This window comes from Taudactylus pleione, unplaced genomic scaffold, assembly GCF_031769625.1.
Source record: "Taudactylus pleione unplaced genomic scaffold, aTauple2 ptg000760l, whole genome shotgun sequence".
Classification (NCBI taxonomy): domain Eukaryota; kingdom Metazoa; phylum Chordata; class Amphibia; order Anura; family Myobatrachidae; genus Taudactylus; species Taudactylus pleione.
In genome coordinates, this window is record NW_028285162.1 from 300,254 (window position 1) to 319,549 (window position 19,296).

At 45.2% G+C, this 19,296-nt stretch overlaps 1 protein-coding gene across 3 annotated transcripts in view; it reads left to right on the forward strand.

Annotated features, from left to right (window-relative positions):
• The window catches only part of SNX9 (sorting nexin 9), a 225,173-nt gene that overhangs the window by 58,089 nt on the left and 147,788 nt on the right, over positions 1–19,296 (forward strand). For all 3 annotated transcript variants that reach the window (XM_088457395.1, XM_088457396.1, XM_088457397.1), the window contains exon 2: positions 2,321–2,407. In XM_088457395.1, coding sequence (XP_088313521.1) covers positions 2,321–2,407 — 87 coding nt within the window. The remainder of the gene's footprint in view (positions 1–2,320; positions 2,408–19,296) is intronic.

A 19,296-nucleotide genomic window follows, 5' to 3' on the forward strand; every position in this document is an offset into this window, starting at 1 on the left:
GATTATACTGGTTTCACAGCACTGATCTGTAACAAGTGTCTCTTCAAGCAATAAATACATTTACTGTACACTACATCCTTCCTATGATTGTGTAAAATCTGCAGCTTCACTATTGCCTTAACGGGCACATCCACTAGGAGACTAGTGAAGGACTGAACAATAACGATATCGTTATCGTTCCATTAAACTGTGCAGTGTAGGCACCCTCCCTTATCCCTGAACATGGTCAATCTGTCGTTTTCGGCAGCTTGACCGGCATGTTCAGGCGTTGATTGATATCGGAAACGACCAGCAAGAGCGCGCATCGCTGGTCATTTCCGTAATTTTAGTGCCCGATTCATGCACGATTAATGAGCGATTGAATGATAACAATATCGTTATCGTTCACTCGCTCATTAATATTGTTTAGTGGATGTGCGCCTTTACAGGAAACAACCTGAGACGATGACGCCACTGTGCCTCGTTATATATATTCAATTCCTTGCACAAGTACATCTCCTAATTGGCTCTGTTTGCGATAGCATTGTCTAATATGAATATATAATTATCATTTTAATTGAACTAAAAGTATATCATATTCCTTATGGGTGCTGTTTACAACAGTCAGGGGTCTATTAACTAAGCAGTGTTAGGAAACAGAGTGAAAAGTGATAAGAAAGTGATAAGGTGCCAGCCAATCAGCTCCCAACTGTTATTTTTCAAACACAGCCTGTGAAATGACAGTTAAGAGCTGATTGGCTGGCACCTTATCACTTTTCACTCTGTCTCCTAACACTGCTTAGCAAATAGACCCCTTAGTTTTGATTTTGGGGGCAAAGCAATAATATCTTTTTTTTTCCTGTGTTGCTTTAAACACCCTAGTGACTCTAGGAAACCTCTCACTGCAGGTCATACTTGAAGTATTCTGTTTCTGCAAAGTGTGTCCTCTATTCACATACAGCCGACAGGGGGACTACTGTATAGTAAATGTTTATATATATATATATATCAGTCCAAAATGGTGGCACTCACAGGGTTTGTTAAACAGATAAAGGGTGGTGTAAATACACCTAACTCACAGCAGGAACCTTACTCAGGTCAACGTTTCATTTATAGAAAAATTTCTTCAGGACAAGGTTACAAGGTGATGTGCTTGCCTTAAATAGAAGAAAGAAACCCCAGTGAAGGAACCTTGTCCTGACGAAATTTTTCATAAATGAAACGTTGACCTGAGTAAGGTTCCTGCTGTGAGTTAGGTGTATTTACACCACCCTTTATCTGTTTAACAAACCCTGTGAGTGCCACCATTTTGGACTGATTTTGTATTATGCAAGTTTGGGAGGCACCCAGGTGAGATGGACATGTAAAGTATTGAGCGCCAGCCATTTTTTCATTTTTTGAATATATATATATATATATATATATATATATATTATTTTATCTCTCTGTATGCGTGTGTGTGTTATGAAATATATCTACTAAACAAAACAGGGCATCCAAGAGATATAGGCAGCATTTCATTCTGTAACTGTGCTGCAGCTATAGTTAGGGAACAGCTTACACACTACAGCTAACCCAACCTACAGAGTTTATCTAGATGGATCTAGCACAGATCCTGATGCTGGGTACACACTGGACGACATATTGGCTGTTCAATTGAATGGCTAATATATTGTGTGTGTGCGTCTTCGAGTGTGTACCAGCGATACGTCTGTGAACGACGTCGTTCAAACATGTCACATCAGCTGTGCAGCACAGCCGATAGCCTATGCATCTGCGGATATATTGGTGCATCGTGCTGTGCTGACCACCCGTACACTTGCTGCAGAGGCCACCGGTGATTGACAGCTGAACTGGGTGGGCACGTTTCCCTTGAACTATCTCCGACACTCCAGGACATGATATGGTACTATAAAGTGTCCAATCTGACTTAAGAGCTATCGCGCACAAAGTCTATCTATTGCACAAAATCGTGTATTAGATTGGCAAATCTTGCCTACAGTAGGCAAGATCTGAAGATGCGATGTACAACCAGCTGGTACGCGCACCGTCATCGTGTACGTGAGTTGATATTCACGATTTGGACATATTTTACACAATTTGTCGTTCAGAAGCGATGAAATCGGGCGAATCGTGTAAAATATTGTCTAGTGTGTACACGCACCTTAAGAGATGCCACAATATCATGCATTGAGCCTGTATAAAATGTAGTGGAGTTTAGAACAATGATACACTAAAGAGCATATGAGTCAAAAGATATTCTTCACTTAATTTAAATAAAATACTAAAAAGCATATTTATTTCTGACAAAATAATGTGTATATTTTTGTTGATCTTGCAGGCGAAAGTTTTGTATGATTTTGCCGCTGAACCTGGCAATAATGAGCTGACCGTGAAAGAAGGGGAAATTCTCACAATAACCAACAAGGTGAGGAAAAGAACAACTTTTAATAACTCAACTTTATTCATACCAAGTATGTGTGTATATGTGTGTGTGTATATGTATATATGTGTGTGTGTGTGTGTATATATATATATATATATATATATATATATATATATAAAATATACATGCATGCATAAAAAACAATGATGTTCTCATGAAAAAAAATATACATACATATTATTTAAACAAAGGTGATTGGACACCCCTGTGCAAGCGTAATGCATACCAATGCACACGGGTTCCAAATGGCTGCTAATGTGGCGGTTTCGACAAGAATGCTTCATAGGGTGGCTTATGCATTTACAGTTCTACGGAAACAACAAATGTTTTTATCAGGACAACAATGCCACCTGTCATGTTTTCAGCGTACGCAGGACTGGTATATAGAAAATTCAGTAATTCGTATGGACTGGCCAGCTCCAGATCTTAACCCTTTTGAGAACCTTTGGGACGAATTGCAGCGACGTGTGCGTTCTAGGCTGACTCAACCTACTTCAGTGTCACTGTACTAAGGTGGAATGACAAAACATACCGCCTGCTGTTGTCCAGGAACTTGTGGACAGTTTGCCAAGAAGGGTGTCTGCAGTAATCACTGCACGTGGTGGACCTACAAAGTACTGACGTCAATAAAATGTATTTGTTCTATTTGCTGTCAGTGTCCAATCACTTTTGTCCACATAGTGAATGTGTGTGAGTATATGTATGTAATAATATGTATATATATTATATACAAAGAATCTTAGACACTTTATAGAGGGGTCTAGTTTAAATTTCAATATACCATTTAATTTATAGGGCCAATAAAATTTGCAACATAATAGCATTGTGCGCTGTTTCCACATACATTATGGGCCATTCCATGTCAGGTACGGGACATGAAGGAAACTTCTACTTGATAATTCAGCTCTACTCTTAGTATTATGAGCCTGTGTTATTTTTTTTTAAGAAAACCTATGAGAAAGAGCTATAATTTAACTTGTAGCTACATTTTTTTTCTTTTGAGGTTTTTTATGCTGAAAACTCAAGATACACAGCGGCTTATATATTTTTTTACAGTGTTACATTTCATGGAGTGGCCTTTATACATTTATGGATGAAAATATTTATTGGTTTTGTTCTCACCAAAAATTAGCTAGAATCGTTACCTAGACATCAAGGGGAAACATGACACCTGATGCTACTACTAAAACTTTAGGACTAATTAAATTGGCCCCAACGTGTTTGTTATTACACTCATTGAGTAAAGTTCAACATAAATAAGTTTCAGTGAGGTCTTTGGAATTGAGATGAATTATCAGCAGTTGGTAATGTCATGTTATTTTCCAGAGTGCAACAATGTTTTTTAAACAACGTAAAAGCTAGTTTTACTAAATATTTATTTATTCTAAGTTAACCGCAGATTGCAGTACAAATGTTAATGAGAATTTGGAGTTCATCTTATTCCAGGTTGGGAGGGTAAATGGGAAAAAAAATGATTACAATTAATTTTATCTTTTGTTCCTTTATTTTATTGCCTTTGCTAATAAATACTTGGATCTGTCACCCAAAAACAATAATGTGACATTGTATAATAAACATGTTTATGTATTTTATACCTCTGTATCTTTTCTTCATTAGCCATCTCTTTACAAGACTGACAATGGGTATAACAGCGGCAGCAGTGCCATACCACGGCAAATCAGCACCCTTGGCAGGGGATGGGTACAGGATGCCAGCGCTCGGGATCCCGGCGGTCAATATCCTGAAGCCGGCATCCTGACAAGGTTAGGATACCGACACCTGTTGGTCGGTATCCTAACCCTTCCCCTTTCCGTATCCTAATCCTCCCTCTCCGGTGCTTGAACCTAACCTCCCCTTCCCGCACCATAAAACTAACCCTAACCCTTCCCTTAGTGCCTAACCCCAAACCCTCTCCCAACCTTGCTAATTACCTTCGGGATGCCGACGCCGGGATTCTGACAGGTGTCGGGATTTCGGTGCTGGTATTCTAAGCGCTGGCATCCCCTGTGCCTGGGATTCTGAACGTATCCCCTTGGCAGGACCACCCACCCTAGGGTTAGGCACTAGGGGAAGGAATAGTGTTAAGCTACTGGAAGGGAAGTTAGGTTTAAGCACTAGGGGAGGGATAGGGGTTAGAAGTACTCACTGCTGGAAGCACCGGTGGATCTGCTGGAAGTCATCATCAGATAACCGCTGGACCTGGAAGCCATCGCTGGAGCTGCCACGGATGTTTTCTGTACATTCTAATCATGTCAACATTTCATTAGTGTCAACATGATGAATATCGTCCATTGCAAGCATGTCGACATTATGAATGCTTCACTACAGGGTACATAATGGTTTAGTTACTGTGGTAGTTAAAACCTGCAGAGCTTCACAACGGTACATCAACTGCAGTGGACAGAATAGTGAGGGTTAGTTTGCCTACAGTATGCAGTTGTGACTGTATTCTAACACCAGCAACAACACCCTAAACTGCACCTAAATTGTGCTCTTTAGTTTGCAGCCCCATAGGGGTGCGTATTAAAATATTTGATTTTGGATGCTACCGTAAGTACAGTTGATGTGATCCCTGCTTCACTCCTAATTCAATCAACCTCATATTATTGATTGATAGTGCTCACCTTTTACTTTAAGTTTAAAAACAATTGCTAAAATATACTGTAACCTACATTGTAAATGCTTTTAATTCTTATGTTCAATCTTAAAGTGCACTTTAGAATACTTCATATCTAGCTGTTAAGGCACAGCTGTACTATATTTCCAGATGTCAGAAATTGACAACCACACGGATTCACTTAATTTGATGAGATCTGGATAAAGATAACTGATTTTAAGTTCATGAGTTAGACTAAAGGTGAAGACATTCCTTAAGGTAGGGGTAGTGTGTATCAGTGCGGGAATGGCTGTAGTGACGGGCTTGAAGGTACGTAAAAAAATGGAAGCAGGGTAGAATTTCTCGCTCTTGAAGTTCAGTAAAGGAAAATAATGTGTCCTCCATGGTCAAAAACGTCTTTGATAGTGAGGATGCCTTTACAAATCCAAGATTTATACACCGGATTATCTAGGGAGGGGAGAAAAGTCAGGTTTCCCCACAAAGGATATACGGACTGGAAAGGGGGTCACTCTGGAAGCTCTTATTAATAGCAATCCAGGCCTTATAAATGTCCCAGAAGAGGATATTTTTGCAGCATGTCTCAGGAGTATTAGTATTAGGTGTTTGAAGCAAGGCCTCTGGAGAGTATGGATAAAATAGAGCTTCCTCCAGTGCTGTTTTGGTAAAGTTATTGAAATGGAGAAGCCAGTCCGATATATAATGGAAAAGAGCTGATTTTGCAAATGCTAAAATGTGTGGCATTCCTCCTTGCTTCTTAAATTGAACGATATGGACGATAACGATATCGTTATCATTCATAGCATTCAATATCGTCCAGGGTGTATGCACAATATCGTTAATGATACATGCTCCCGTGAATCGTTAACAATGTCTTTCATCGTCTGAATTTGCAGAGCAACCTGATGATATCATCAGGTTGTGCATGTTCAGGAATGAGGGAGGGTGCCGTCACTGAATGATATCGTTAACGATATCGTTCAGTGTGTATGTTCAATGACATTCCTGACATTGAGCCCGGCAGTTCAGGGAAAACACTTAACGATATGCTCCATGAGCGTTATCGTTAAGTGTGTATGCGGCTTTAGGAGCGTAAGTACGGAGGCGGGGCATTCTGGGTTTACCAATAAGCAATAAAAATATGAAGAATTATTAGGTGCAACGGAGAGCATCCATTTTTGTAATTGTAATCGGTAACATTTAAAGTAGGTAAGCTAATTTAGGGAAGACGATAGACGTAACCACCATAACCCTACTTGGCAGCGAAAGTTTTAAATCCATACAGTTTTCCAGATGAGTCTTAATTTTAGTTAATACAGGAGAGAAGTTAATTGAGTATAAATGAGATAGTTGGGAAGGGATATGAATCCCTAAATATTTCAGCTTGTGCGGGGTAACCATAAACATAGCAGAGAGGTTGGAGTGTAGAACAGAGTGTGGAGTACTTCTGACTTGCATCAATTTGGTATCCAGCAAATCAGATGAATTGTTGGATAATGTTAAAAACAGTGGGGATGGACATTGCATGATTCGATTCAGAAGGAGCATGCTGCACGCAAACAACCCCAACTTGGTCTCTATGTCTCTGACCTGTGTGCCAGTAACGTGTTATGCCTGCCACAGAGCGATGGCAGGGGTGCAAGGTAGTGACAAATAACAGTGGGGATAGAGGGCATCCTTGTCTTGTGCCCCTTTGGATGGTAAAGGGAGATAATCATCTGTTGGTAAATATTTGGGTTGTCGTTCACAATATAGTTCTCCTAAAAGTTCTCCTAAAAGGCAAATAAAGCTGTCTGGGAAACCAAAGCTGGCAAGCGTCTCGAACAGGTGGTCCCTGGTCACCAAATCAAATGCCTTTTCCGCGTCTAAAGATAACAGGAATGCGGAACCACCTGAAGGAGAGGCCTCAAGGGACTGGAGAACTCCCAAGACCTTTTAGATATTGGTAACTGAATTTATGACCCAAATAAAGCCGGTTTGGTCCAGGTGTATAATTGATGGTAAAATCACTTTCATTGTATCTGCTAATATCTTTGTGAACATCTTATAATTCCTAATTAGGGAAATGGGTCTGTAGGAGGAGGGGAGAAGCGGGTCCTTAACTGGTTTCAATAGTACCTTAACCAGAGTCGAATTAAAGTGTGAAGGGAGAGAGTGGGAGGTGAGCATAGAGTTAAAGAAGGCGGTGAGGGGTTTTAGGGCAAAGTATTATAAAAAATTAGCCACTGAGGCCATCAGGGCCTAGGGTTTTCATTGGTTTAAGGACACCTATAGCTCCGGTGATATTCAAAGGAGTAATTGAAGTTATGAGTGTTTCTGCCTGCAGTGTAGATATTTGTGGCAACAGGATTCGTCACCAAAACTGTCACGGCTGACCCAGGGGAATCTCCTATTGAGGAGCTGAAAGCTGAGGTCCCCCGGGTTGTGGGATGTTGGTGAGACCTGACCAAAGGTGCGGAGTCTAACCTGTTGATCCCTCCAAGCGGGATATGGGTTTAAGCTGCAACCAGCATGCAGGTCGCGCCCCTTTTGGTCAGGTATGCGATACAGGTGGGAAATGGTGGGAGACAACACCGATGAGGCTGTCATGGCTGCGCCCATGATGGTAATTACAGCAACCAAGACACGGAGCAGCTCTTGGATGTCTACGTGGTCCCAGGCATAATCCTCAGTGAGTCCCTCGCCGCCGCACCTTATGTCTGAACACTCGAGGTCAGGGGAAGCCGGCGCTGGGGTGAGTAACGGCCGATCCTAGGCCGCATCCTGACAGTACCCCCCCTCCCTTTCAGGGTGGACTCCGGACACCCACAAGGCTTATCAGGAAATCTTCTGTGAAAAGCTTGAACAAGTTGAGGCCTTAATCCATGTTCGTTCTTCAGGTCCATATCCTTTCCAATCAATAAGATACTGAAGGTTATTAAACAGATGCCGAGATTCAAGGCTTTTCTCAGTCTCAAATTCGACTCCCAGTTGAGTTTGAACTTGAGGAGTCTTGGGTGGAGAACACTGAAATTGATTAAGAACCAACGGTCGTAACAAAGAAACATGAAATGTGTTGGAGATTCTCAACTGCGGAGGGAGTTCAAATTTATTTACCACAGTGTTGATGACTTTAAAATGCAGTATGGTCCAATGAAGGGTGGAGCAAATTTCATGCTTGGAACCTTCAAATGAATGTTCTTAGATGATAGCCACACCCTGTCTCTGACTCTCAGATGGGGAATGGCGAGACGTTTCCGATCTGCAAATTTTTTGTAGTTACTGGAAGTTTTTTTCAAAGAACAATGAAAATTTTTCCAGAAATCCAAAAAGGAGTCAACAAGGTTGGTAACAGCAGGAACTTCCATGGGTGGTAATTCTTGAAAATTTGGTACTCGTGGATGTTTACCATACACTGTAAGGAATGGGTGGAAACTGAAGAAGAATGGTATCTGAAATTGTGGCCAAATTCTGCCCAAGGCAACTAATCGAACCAGTTATCTTGAGTCTGATAAATGTCTCCAGCTCCTGATTCACCGTTTCTGTTTGGCCATTAGTTTGAGGGTGATAGGCGGATGAAAATTTCAACTAGACCCCGCAGGTAGCACGAAGAGCCCTCCAGAACTTTGTCACAAATTGTACCCCACGGTCAGATACATTCTCCTTGGGTAAACCATGAAGCCGGAAGATATCACGGATGAACACCTTGGCTAGTTGTGGTGCAGAGGGAAAAACGACTAGAAGGATAAAGTGTGCCATTTTCGAAAATCAGTCTACTACAACCCAGATGGCATTGTGTCCCTTAGAAGGTGGTAATTCAGAAATAAAATCCTTTGAAAGATGAGTCCAAGGGGCATCTGGTACAGGCAGAGGACGCAACGGACCAACAACCTTGTTACAGATGGTTTTATGCTGGGCACACTTGGCACAGGACACAAAGTTTTGAACATCTTCCTTCATAGTGGGCCACCAGTAGGATCGCTGTCTTGTCTTGAAAGTCTTGAGAATGCCCGAGTGACCAGCAAAAAGAGAAGAATGGGCCCATGTCAATAAGTTTTTACACAGCTGAGGTACCACAAAGATTTTGCCAGGAGGAGGAGAGAAGAGCTGAGTGGGAGCAAAGATGAGAGGATCCAAAATCGGCTGAACTTGAGGTTGATCTTCCTCCTCTTGTGGAGACAAAAAGGATCGAAGAGAGCATCAGCTTTCTTATTCAAGACCCCAGGACGAAACTGAAGTTTGAAGTCAAATCTAGAGAAGATTGACTAGCGATCTTGTGCCTTCCAAAAGTTGTCTCCACTCCTCCAGTGCCAAAAGCATAGCTAATAACTCTTGGTCTCCTATGGCATAATTCTTCTCGGCTGGATTGAATTTGTGAGAAAAGAACTCGCATGGATGATTCTTCCCGTCTTCAGCAGTTTGAGAAAGCACAGCTCCTACACCTACTGTGGAGGTGTCTACTTCCAAGATAAAAGGTTTCTCTAGTTGTGGTTGGTGAAGAATTGGAGCTGTGGAAAATGCTGTTTTGAGATCTTGGAAGGCCATTACTGCTGCAGGAGACCAACAAGACGGGCTAGACCCTTTCTTAGTGAGAGCTGTGATAGGGGCAACCACCGTAGAAAAGTTACAAATAAATCTCCGATAATAATTGGAAAAGCCCAGGAATCGTTGAATGGCTTTCAAAGAATTTTTAGTGGCGCCGTTTTCGAATGGCTTTTAGTTTGTCTGGATCCATTTGTAGGGAATTTCCAGAAATGATGTGCCCTAAGAACGGCACCGAGGATTGTTCAAATAGACACATGAAGATCTTCCCATATAGACAGTGGTCACGAAGGCGTGACAGAACCTCTCTGACATGAAGTCGGTGGGACTGTAAGTTCTCAGAAAAAATAAGAATGTCTGTCTACAATTTTGTAGAGAACTCTTTAGAGATCTCTAAAGATTTTGTTGAAATATCCTTGAAAAATCGCTGGGGAGCATTACATAAGCCAAAATGCATCACCAAATACTCAAAATGGCCGCCCTGAGTGTTGAACGCGGTTTTCCACTCATCCCCCACCTTGATACGGATCAAGTTGTAGGCCCCACGGAGATCCAATTCTGTGAAAAAGTGAGCCCCATGAACCGTGTCGAAAAATTCTGAGATGAGTGGCAGATGGTATCTGTTTTTGCTAGTAATTAGATTGAGTCCTTAGTAATCTATTCAGGGTCTGAGCCCACCAGCAGGAGAAGAGGACGGTCTGATGAACCCCTTGGCTAAGTTTTCCTTAATGTAATCGGACATGGCTGCTGTTTCCGGAACCGAAAGAGGGTAAATTCGGCTACGAGGTGGCATTTTCCCAGGAATTAGATCAATGCCACAGTCACACGAATGATGAGGAGGTAATTTGTCTGCAGCTTGTTCATACCAACTTTCAATTGATCAGGAGTAGGAGACTTAAGAGAAGGTCTGGTAGAAACTTGATGTTTACGCACAGGAAGCTCACGGGACAGACATTGATGGAAGCAGCTCGGACCCCAAGCAAGGATTTGCATAGTAGACCAATTCAGCATAGGATATTGTGTCTTTTAAGCCAAGGCAGACCTAAGACTAGTTCGTATGAGGTTTTAGTTAGAACTAGGAATTCCAACATATCTTAATGGAGAGACACTGGGTGGGTAACTGAGGAAATAGAAACCCCCAAAATGACGTAGTCATCTACCCCTAAGAGAGCTAGCTTGCTGGGTAGAGGAGTGACCGGTATACCCAGGGACTCAGAAATAAAGTTCCTGGCGGCTCCGGAATCTACCAAGGCTTTCAAATCTTTTGTCCTCGACTTGTAGGAAAGGGACAACAATAAAAGTCTATCCATTAAATGGGATGGCTTGATCAATAGCCCCAACTGGACGCTCCCAGAACCAGTTAGGGTCTTGCGTTTCCTGCAAGAAGAGGACAATTCTTGAGAACATGGTCTAGAGCCGCACAATAAAGACATAGCTTGTTCTGGAACTGACCGGTTCGCTCAGCTGTAGTTAGCCGAGATTTATTAACCTGCATAGATTCTTCTTTATTCGTTGCCTGAGAAGAAGTCCGTGCATCCAGTAACAACCGATCGTGAAATCGATCCTCTCATCCTCTACTAGCTAATCGCTCTCTATGGCAAAGTCGATCTTTATACACAGGTAGATTACTTCATAGAAGGACACTGGAAGATCTTTAGAGGCTAACTCAACAATTCTTTCTGAAAGTCCATGTAGAAAGGCAGCCTTGAGGGCCTCTTTGTTCCATTTTAGTTCAGAAGAAATTGCTTAAAATTGGACCACGTACTGTCCCACGGTACGGGTCCCTTGATGGACTCGAAGGAGATCGGAGGAGTCCGAGGCAGCGTTACCCGGCTCGTCAAGGATTCTTTTGAAAGAAGAAATGAAGTTCTCATAGTTTGACACTAGAGGATCCGCTCGTTCCCATAATGGGGAGACCCAATCCAAGGCGGTTTCAATCAGCAGTGAAATAATATAAGCCACTTTTGACCTAGATGAAGGGAAGTTCTAACTAAATGTCACACTGATTGGTGAAACCTCTGCAACGTCTTGGGTTTCCATCAAAGCGTTCAGGGGATGCCAATTGAAGACAAGACTTCTGAGTCACTGGAACTGGAAGATGGACTGGAGGACTCGAAGGAGCGGACACAGCAGGAGGAGGAAGTAACGTGGCCAAGGCTGACTGGATGGCAAGTAGTTGCCCAGAGAGCTAATGTAAATATTGAGCCACTTGATAATGCTCTGCCTCCTAATTATCCTTGCGAGAGGCGAGATCTTACAACGTCCCTGCACTCTGGGAACCTGAAGCTTCCATTGTGTTTGTACAAACTGTCACGGCTGACCCAGTGGAATCTCCTACTGAGAAGCTGAAAGCTGAGGTCCCGGGTTTTGTGGAAGGAATCGGAGGCAAGTGGTCTTGTAGTACAGTATGTCCTCCTCATCTACAAGTATCGGATGTTGGAGAAACCTGACCAAAGGAGCGGAGTCTAGCCTGCTGGGAGGTGTTCACCAGTGACCTCTCCAAGCAGGATATGGATTTAAACTGCACCCAGCAAGCCGGTTGTGGCCCTTTGGTCAGGTATCCAATACAGGTGGGAAATGGAGGGAGAGAACACAGATGAGACCCAGGAGAATGTACCTCTGAAAGAGGCACTAGCGAGGATTTTGTATTTGTATTTTGTACAGAGGCCCTGATTCAGAGCCGGACGCTCTGACAGAGCACTCGCTCTGAATCAGGGCCGTCCCTGCTCCTTTTTGGAGCGGCCTCCTGGCCGCTCGCATAGCTGTGGGTGACCACCCACAGCTATAGCGAGCGGCCAAAATGATGGTTGCGATGGTCAAGACCATCGCGACCATCGGGCTTGCGACGAGACCCTGCGGTAGGGTCTCGCTTCCACAAGCCCAGGAGTGCTTTTGGCAAAAGCACTCCCACTGACATTACTAGTGATGTCAGTAGGGCTGGACCAAGACGGTAGGTGTTCCCATGGAGCACATACTGTCAATCATCATCGACAGCACGCCCCCTTTGGTGCGAGACCCTTAACGACGGCTTGGCCGTCGTTATTCGGGTCTCGCGCATGCGCACGACGGAGGCGCCTCCGTCGTGCGCATGCGCACTTAGGCACCATCGACCCGCTTGTGAGCGCTCAGCGCTCGCAACCGTGTCTGAATCAGGCCCAGAGTACGCAGGCAAGGTATCAGACACACAACTGGCACAAGAGACTGACACTGTGGTTGTACTCGGAGGATGTATAGAGCACGCGGCTAAGAACCCATCACCACAACTGGCACAGGAGAGTAACTTGAGATGACTCGAGAGTAACAGCAAGGGAACCTGGAATTAAGTGACTGCAAGCAAACACTAGTAGTAACGACTTTATACAGGCAACTTCCTGTTGTCCAGAACCCTGTTATATACCCTAAGGTAGCAGTCCATTGGAGGACAGCGTCCGCTGACCATAACCACACTACCACAGGGTAAAAGGTCAGTCAGGTGACAAAGACTGTCATGCATAGCTGTGCCCATGGCGGTAACCACAGCAACCAAGACATGGAGCAGCTCATGGATGTCTTCATGGTCCCCAGGCATAATCCTGACATCTGACCGCTCGAGAGGTCAGGGGAAGCTGGCACTGGGGTTAGTAGCGGCCGACCCTAGGCCGCAACCTGACGAAGGTATTTTTTGTCTCCTGATCTAAGAGAGTAAAGGGTCTGGTAATCATTGTGGAAAATATCAACAATAGCTTTGCCCTCCTAGTGAATGACAAAGTGATCATCTGTTAGAGGCAATTCTAATATTGCAGCCTTATCTGCTTTAAGGAGGTTGGACCCTAGATGACTGGGTTACCATAATGGAAACATTTGTGTTTACCAGCAAGTAAAAATCTATTGTCCATTTGGGTTAATATTTGAAATGGATTTTAGCTTCATGATATGTTTTTTATTTTACTGCTAGGGAGATTTTTTTAAAGGCCTAAAAGGCAGTTGTCAGGGAGGTTTGGGCTTCCCTGTAAGTGACATCTTGAGTCTTCTTATACTTAAACATAAAATCCATAATATCCCCTCTGAGAACCGCTTTAGCAGATTGCCAAAAAAGGGTTGGGTTCCTCTCTGTGTGATGCATTGTTGAAAACTTTAATTTTCTTCTTCCTCCATAGGGGACACAGGCTGTATTCTGGGTATAGGTTGGAGTCTGGGCAGCACATAGTTGAAATTTCCCAACACAGCCCAGGCTCCCTATACCCCGCCCCCAGCCACAGACACCTCAGTTTATTGTTGGTGCCTGCAGCATGCGGCACACTGAACAAGCTGTTCTGGTTTTTTATTACTTTATTTGATTCTTACTTTTACTTTTTTTTGAGTAAGCAGCACTAGGTGTCCTGGAGGACGCTTGCGCTGCTACTCCATCACCTCGGTGCTGGCGAATGGGTCAGCGTTCTCAGCCGGAGGTCCGAATACAGCAGGAAGCCGCAAGTCGCAGCGGGGGAACATGTAAGGTGGCTGCATGGTCACGGCTTTACACCGCCAGTCAGGGGGACAATAAAGGCGGGGCTGGCAGTGGGGACCTTTGTTTCTCTCAGCTTCCCCACTAGACCACCAGTGCAGCAAGGCAGCGGGGCACCGCGGTAGTTGGCGCTCATTTGCCCTGAGGTACATACCAGAAGGGGGAGGTCGACTATCCCTGTAATGTTACAGGTTGTTGATAGGCTCTTAGCACCTGGGACTGCTCCCCCTGCTGGTGTCCCATCAGGTGTGGCCCCAATGTAATGCCCGTCCCCTTTGCTGCCTTCTGATACAGAACCTCCTTGGATGCAGTCTTTTACGCAGTCAGTTCAAGGTTTAGCGCAGGTGTAAGAATCTTTTAAGCAGATGCTGGACAGGCAGCACGCTTCTAAGCGTAGGCTCTCCTAAAAGGGACAGCTCCACACCACTGTCTGATATTGATTCAGGCTCTGATATTTCCTCTGACCATGAGGAAAACGTATCAGTGGTTCTGATGTTGAATCATCTTCTATACCAGAGGATTCCGGTAGATGTAGTTTGCTTATCAAGGATGCGCATCTGGCCCCCATGTCCAGTGCTCCAGTATTTAAGCATCAAAAGAAGTAAGTTTCAGAATTCCCGTCTTCAGCGCAGCTTGAGGACCTTTTGGCCGAAGCTTGATCCCACCCTAATAGGCCCTTCCAGGTTTCTAAGCGAATTACTTCCTTTTCTCCTCTGCCTGCTGCTGATTGGGCTAAATGGGAGTCTCATCCGGTCGATGCGCATGTTGCCCGCCTAGTCAAGAATATCACCCTTCCTCTTCCTAACATGCCATCCCTTAAGGATCCAACGGATAGGAGTTAGAATCTTTTCTCAAGTCTATGTACTCTAATGCAGGTGCGATAGCTCGTCTGGCCCTCGCATCAGCCTGGGTTGCTAAGTCCATCGGTTGGTGGGCTGACACCCTGGAAGACTGCCTCACTTCAGGTACCCACGGGAATGAGCTTTTGTCTCATGTAGAGCATATCCATGAGGTGGATTCTTATCTTTGGGAGGCGGCTATACTAACCTCCAGGTATACTAACCTCCAAGGTTTCAGCCTCTTCAGTGTCAGCTAGAGGGGCCCTCTGACTTTGTTCCTGGCGGGCATATTACGACTCTGAGAAGGCCCTTGAAGCTCTCCCCTTTTCAGGGGATGTTCTCTTTGGTCCGGAACTGGATAAAATAGTGGCTACAGTGGCGGCATCTAAGATAGCCTTTCTTCCCTCCAGGGCAGCCCCTAGGTCGCAATCTTCTAATTTTCGCTCCTTTTGTCCACAGGGTAAGGCCAAAGGCTTGTCGTTCTCCAGGTCTCAAGGATCCTCTGCTAAAAGTTTTAGACCAGCAGGGAAGCAACCCTGGTCTACTAGACGTCCAGCTGCTAAGCCAGCCGACAAGTTAGCTGCATGACGGGGCAGGCTTCTACCTGGGGGTCACCAGCATGGGAGACCGGCTTCTTTATTTTCCCCGAAATTTGTAAGGCGACCACGGAGGACGCCTAGGTAATAGAGGGGTGGGCTTCCCCGCATTGACCTTTTGGGAGCATACTCCATCCGAGCTTTTTTCCAGAGGAAGCGGGAGCCTTGAGGAAGTACATTCGCTCTCTACTGGCCTCCAGGGTCATTGTTCTTGTTCCCGAGTCTCAGCTGGGCACGGGCTTCTATGCCAGTCTGTTTGTGGTTCAGAAGCCGAATGGGTCTTTCAGACCGATTCTCAACCTGAGGTCTCTCAACAGGTACTTGAGGATTCCCAAGTTCTAAATTAAATCGCTTTGCTCCATTATTCTAGCAATGGAGCTGGGGGACTTCATGGCCTCCTTAGACATCCAGAATACCTATTTGCATGTTCCTATCCATCTCAGTCACCAGCGATTCCTCAGATTTGCGGTCAAGGAGGATCATTTCCAGTTTTGGTCATGGCGGCTCATCTTAGGAGCAGGGGAATCCGAATATTTCCCTATGAGGATGACTTGCTTCTCCTTGCCCAGTCTTTGGAGCTTCTCAGGGAGCACGTCTGGGTCACAGTGGATTTTCTCTAGGCTAATGGATGGGTCATCAATTGGAAGAAATTCTCACTGGCTCCCTCTCAGGAAATGGTGCATTTGGGGGACTTGCTGGACTCCAGGGCTCAGCGCTTGTTCTGGGACTTGCAGTCCAGGATTCGTTCCTGCTTCGCCGCCAGCTGTCAATTCACTCTTGCATGTGGATTCTGGGCTCTTTGGTCTCCAGCTTCGACATGGTGGAGTATGCCCAGTTTCATTCATGGTCTCTCCAGTTGAAGATTCTAGCCTGGTGGAACACATCCCATCTACAGCTCAAGTCTCAAATGATTGTTCTCTCTTAGGAAGTGCGTCATTCCTTCTTCTGGTGGCTCCAGGGGGATCCACCTGATCAGGGGGCGTCCCTTTTGTGTTCAGGACTGTGGTCGGCTCAGGAGAGCCATTTGCTGATCAACATTCTGGAAATCCATGCGGTTTACAGAGCTCTTTGTCGGGCTTTTCCTCTCCTCTTGAGCCACACAGTCCAGGTACAGTTCAACAAATCAACGGCTGTCACCTACATAAACCATCAAGGTGACACTCGCAGTCGTGCTGCCATGAGGGAGGTCAGTCACATTCTCCTGTGGGCGGAGACATCCTCCATCCCTGTCGGCGGTTTAAATTCCCCCAGTGCAACATTGGGAAGCGGACTTCCTAAGCAGTCGGGACGTTCATTTAGGCAAATGGGCCCTACATCTGGAGGTCCTTCAACTCCTGGTTCTTCTCTGGGGCTTGCCGGACATCAGCATGATAGCGTCTCTACACAATCACCAGGTTCCGAGGTATTGCTCACGCACCAGAGATCCAGTGGTTTTTCACGTGGACACAGTGGCAGTTCAGTGGACCTTCCTGTTACTGTACATCTTCCCTCCAATCTCTATGATTCCGCGCATCCTCTGCAAAGTGAAGTTGGAGGGCAGCACGGTGCTCCTAGTGGTTCTCGATTGGCCGCGAAGGGCTTCTATGCTGATCTTCAGGCTGTCACAAGCCACCGCACTACTAGTCCTGTGCGAGGCGAACGCCAGGCCAGTGTTCGTTGAGACTCCACCTACCTGCTGTCACACAGCACAAAGCCTGCATCTTGTCCTAGGCCCATAGGCCGCAACAAGCCAAAACATACCAGGCCTCAAGGCTGCCACACAGCCCAAAGGCTGCATCTTGTCCTCGTCCCACAGGCCAAAATAAGCCAAAACATACCAGTCCTCAAGGCTGCCACAACTAGCCCAAAGACTGCATCTTGTTTTCGGCCACAGGCCGCTACTTGCCAGGAGTTCAAGCTAAATCTGTTTCTAACACAGAGCCTCTCCGTCAACACTCCTCTGTGTCTTGCACTGCGGCCAGTTCTACTGTCTCAGGGCCCGTGCTCTCATATGGGTCTGGCCTGTCTCGCTTTGATGGGGTGGCTCTTGAGACATTCGTCTTGAGAGCTAAGGGGTTCTCCATGTAATTCATTAACACTATGCTCAATGCCCGTAAGCCCTCTTCGGCTAGAATTTACCTTCAGGTTTGGAGGACTTACTTTGACTGGTGTTCGGCCAGGAATCTTAACCCCAGGTCATTCCGAGTCTCTCGAGTTCTCTCCTTTTTGCAGACGTGGCTGGATTTGGGCCTCCGCCTTGCTTCACTGAAAGTGCAAGTGTCAACCATTTCTGTTCTCTTTCAGAGACAGATTGCACTGTAACCCGATGTTCGGACTTTTCTTCAGGGTGTCCTCCACGAACAGCCTCCATTTGTAACACCATTAGCTCCCTGGAATTTGTCCTTGGTTCTTAGGGCTCTTCAGTCTTCACCTTTTGAGCCTTAGACACAGTGGACAGATGCTCTCTTTGTCCTGTATAACTGTCACAAACGGGGCTGGCTAATAAGCCGTTGCTGGCCAGATGGAGCCGTTGACTATTCGCCATGCTTATGCTCACCAGGTCGGTGGGAACTTCATGGGCAGTGAGACGTGGTGCTTCTGCGGAGCAGCTCTGTAAGGTGGTTACGTGATCCTCTGCCAATACGTTTCTGAAGTTTTATTCCTTTGACACCTTCACCACCCCTGACAAGTCTTTTGGGCGAAGCGTTCTCAGCGCAGCCCAGGAGTATCCCCTACCTTAGGGGAGTAGATTTGGGACGTCCCAGCATAAATCCTGTGTTCCCTATGGAGGAAGAAGAAAAGGAGATGTATGTGCTTACCTGTTAAATGCTTTTCTTCGATTCCATAGGGGACAAAGGGCTTCCACCCTGATGCACCTGGCTTGCGGGGCTTTGCTCTGATTCCGATTCACTTGTTCACATCTCAAGTGTGTTTGGACCTGAGTGCATGCCGGCCTTCCTTCTCCTCCTTCTTGTCCCTGACTTTAGGCTTGTTAACTTAACTGAGGTGCCTGTGCCTGGGGGCGGGATATAGGGAGAGGGGGAGGCCTGGGCTCTGTTGGACTGTTAACTATATTATGCCCAGACTCCAACCCACCAACCTTTACCCAGCGTAGAGCCTGTGTTCTCTATGAAATTGAAGAAAAACAATTTAACAGGTAAGCACATCAATCTCCTTAATTTAGTGTTTCCAGCATAGACTTAAATTGCAAAGAATGGGAATGAGTACCTAGGATGTATCTGCCTTGTAACATAATCCAAATAGGAACATGATCTGATAGAGGAATGAGAGCTATAGCTGTGTCTATGACCCTGGCAGACAAAGGAGTGGATAAGTAGAAATAGTCCAGCCTGGAAAAAACATTGTTTTGCGAAGTGTTAAGTGTATTCTAGGTCATTTGGGTGTCACCCTCCAAATATCTAGAAGTTCAAGTTGATCCGCCATGTAAATTAAATTTATCTTGGGTTGGCAGAATTGGAGATTAGAAGGGCTTTCTCTATATACAACCGGAGAAGTTGAGGTCTCCCCCCAAGATAATTTGAGTGTCAGTGTTAGGGTAAAGTAAATTAGTCAGATAAAATGACTTCTCGTAAATTGTGGGGACATAGACAAGGTAGGACAGGAACCTTCTAGGGTAATATCAAGTACAACATATCGACCCAAATTGTCAATGACCTGGTGGTGGATGTCAAAAGTGATGCCTTTACGTATAAGGATAGCCACACCTCTGGCCTTAGAGTTATAAGAGGGTGACGCTATAACTTGCCTCAGCATTCTCTGTTTTGCATGCTCATCTGGGGTCAAATGGGTTTCCTGCTAAAAAAAGTGACATCTGCATA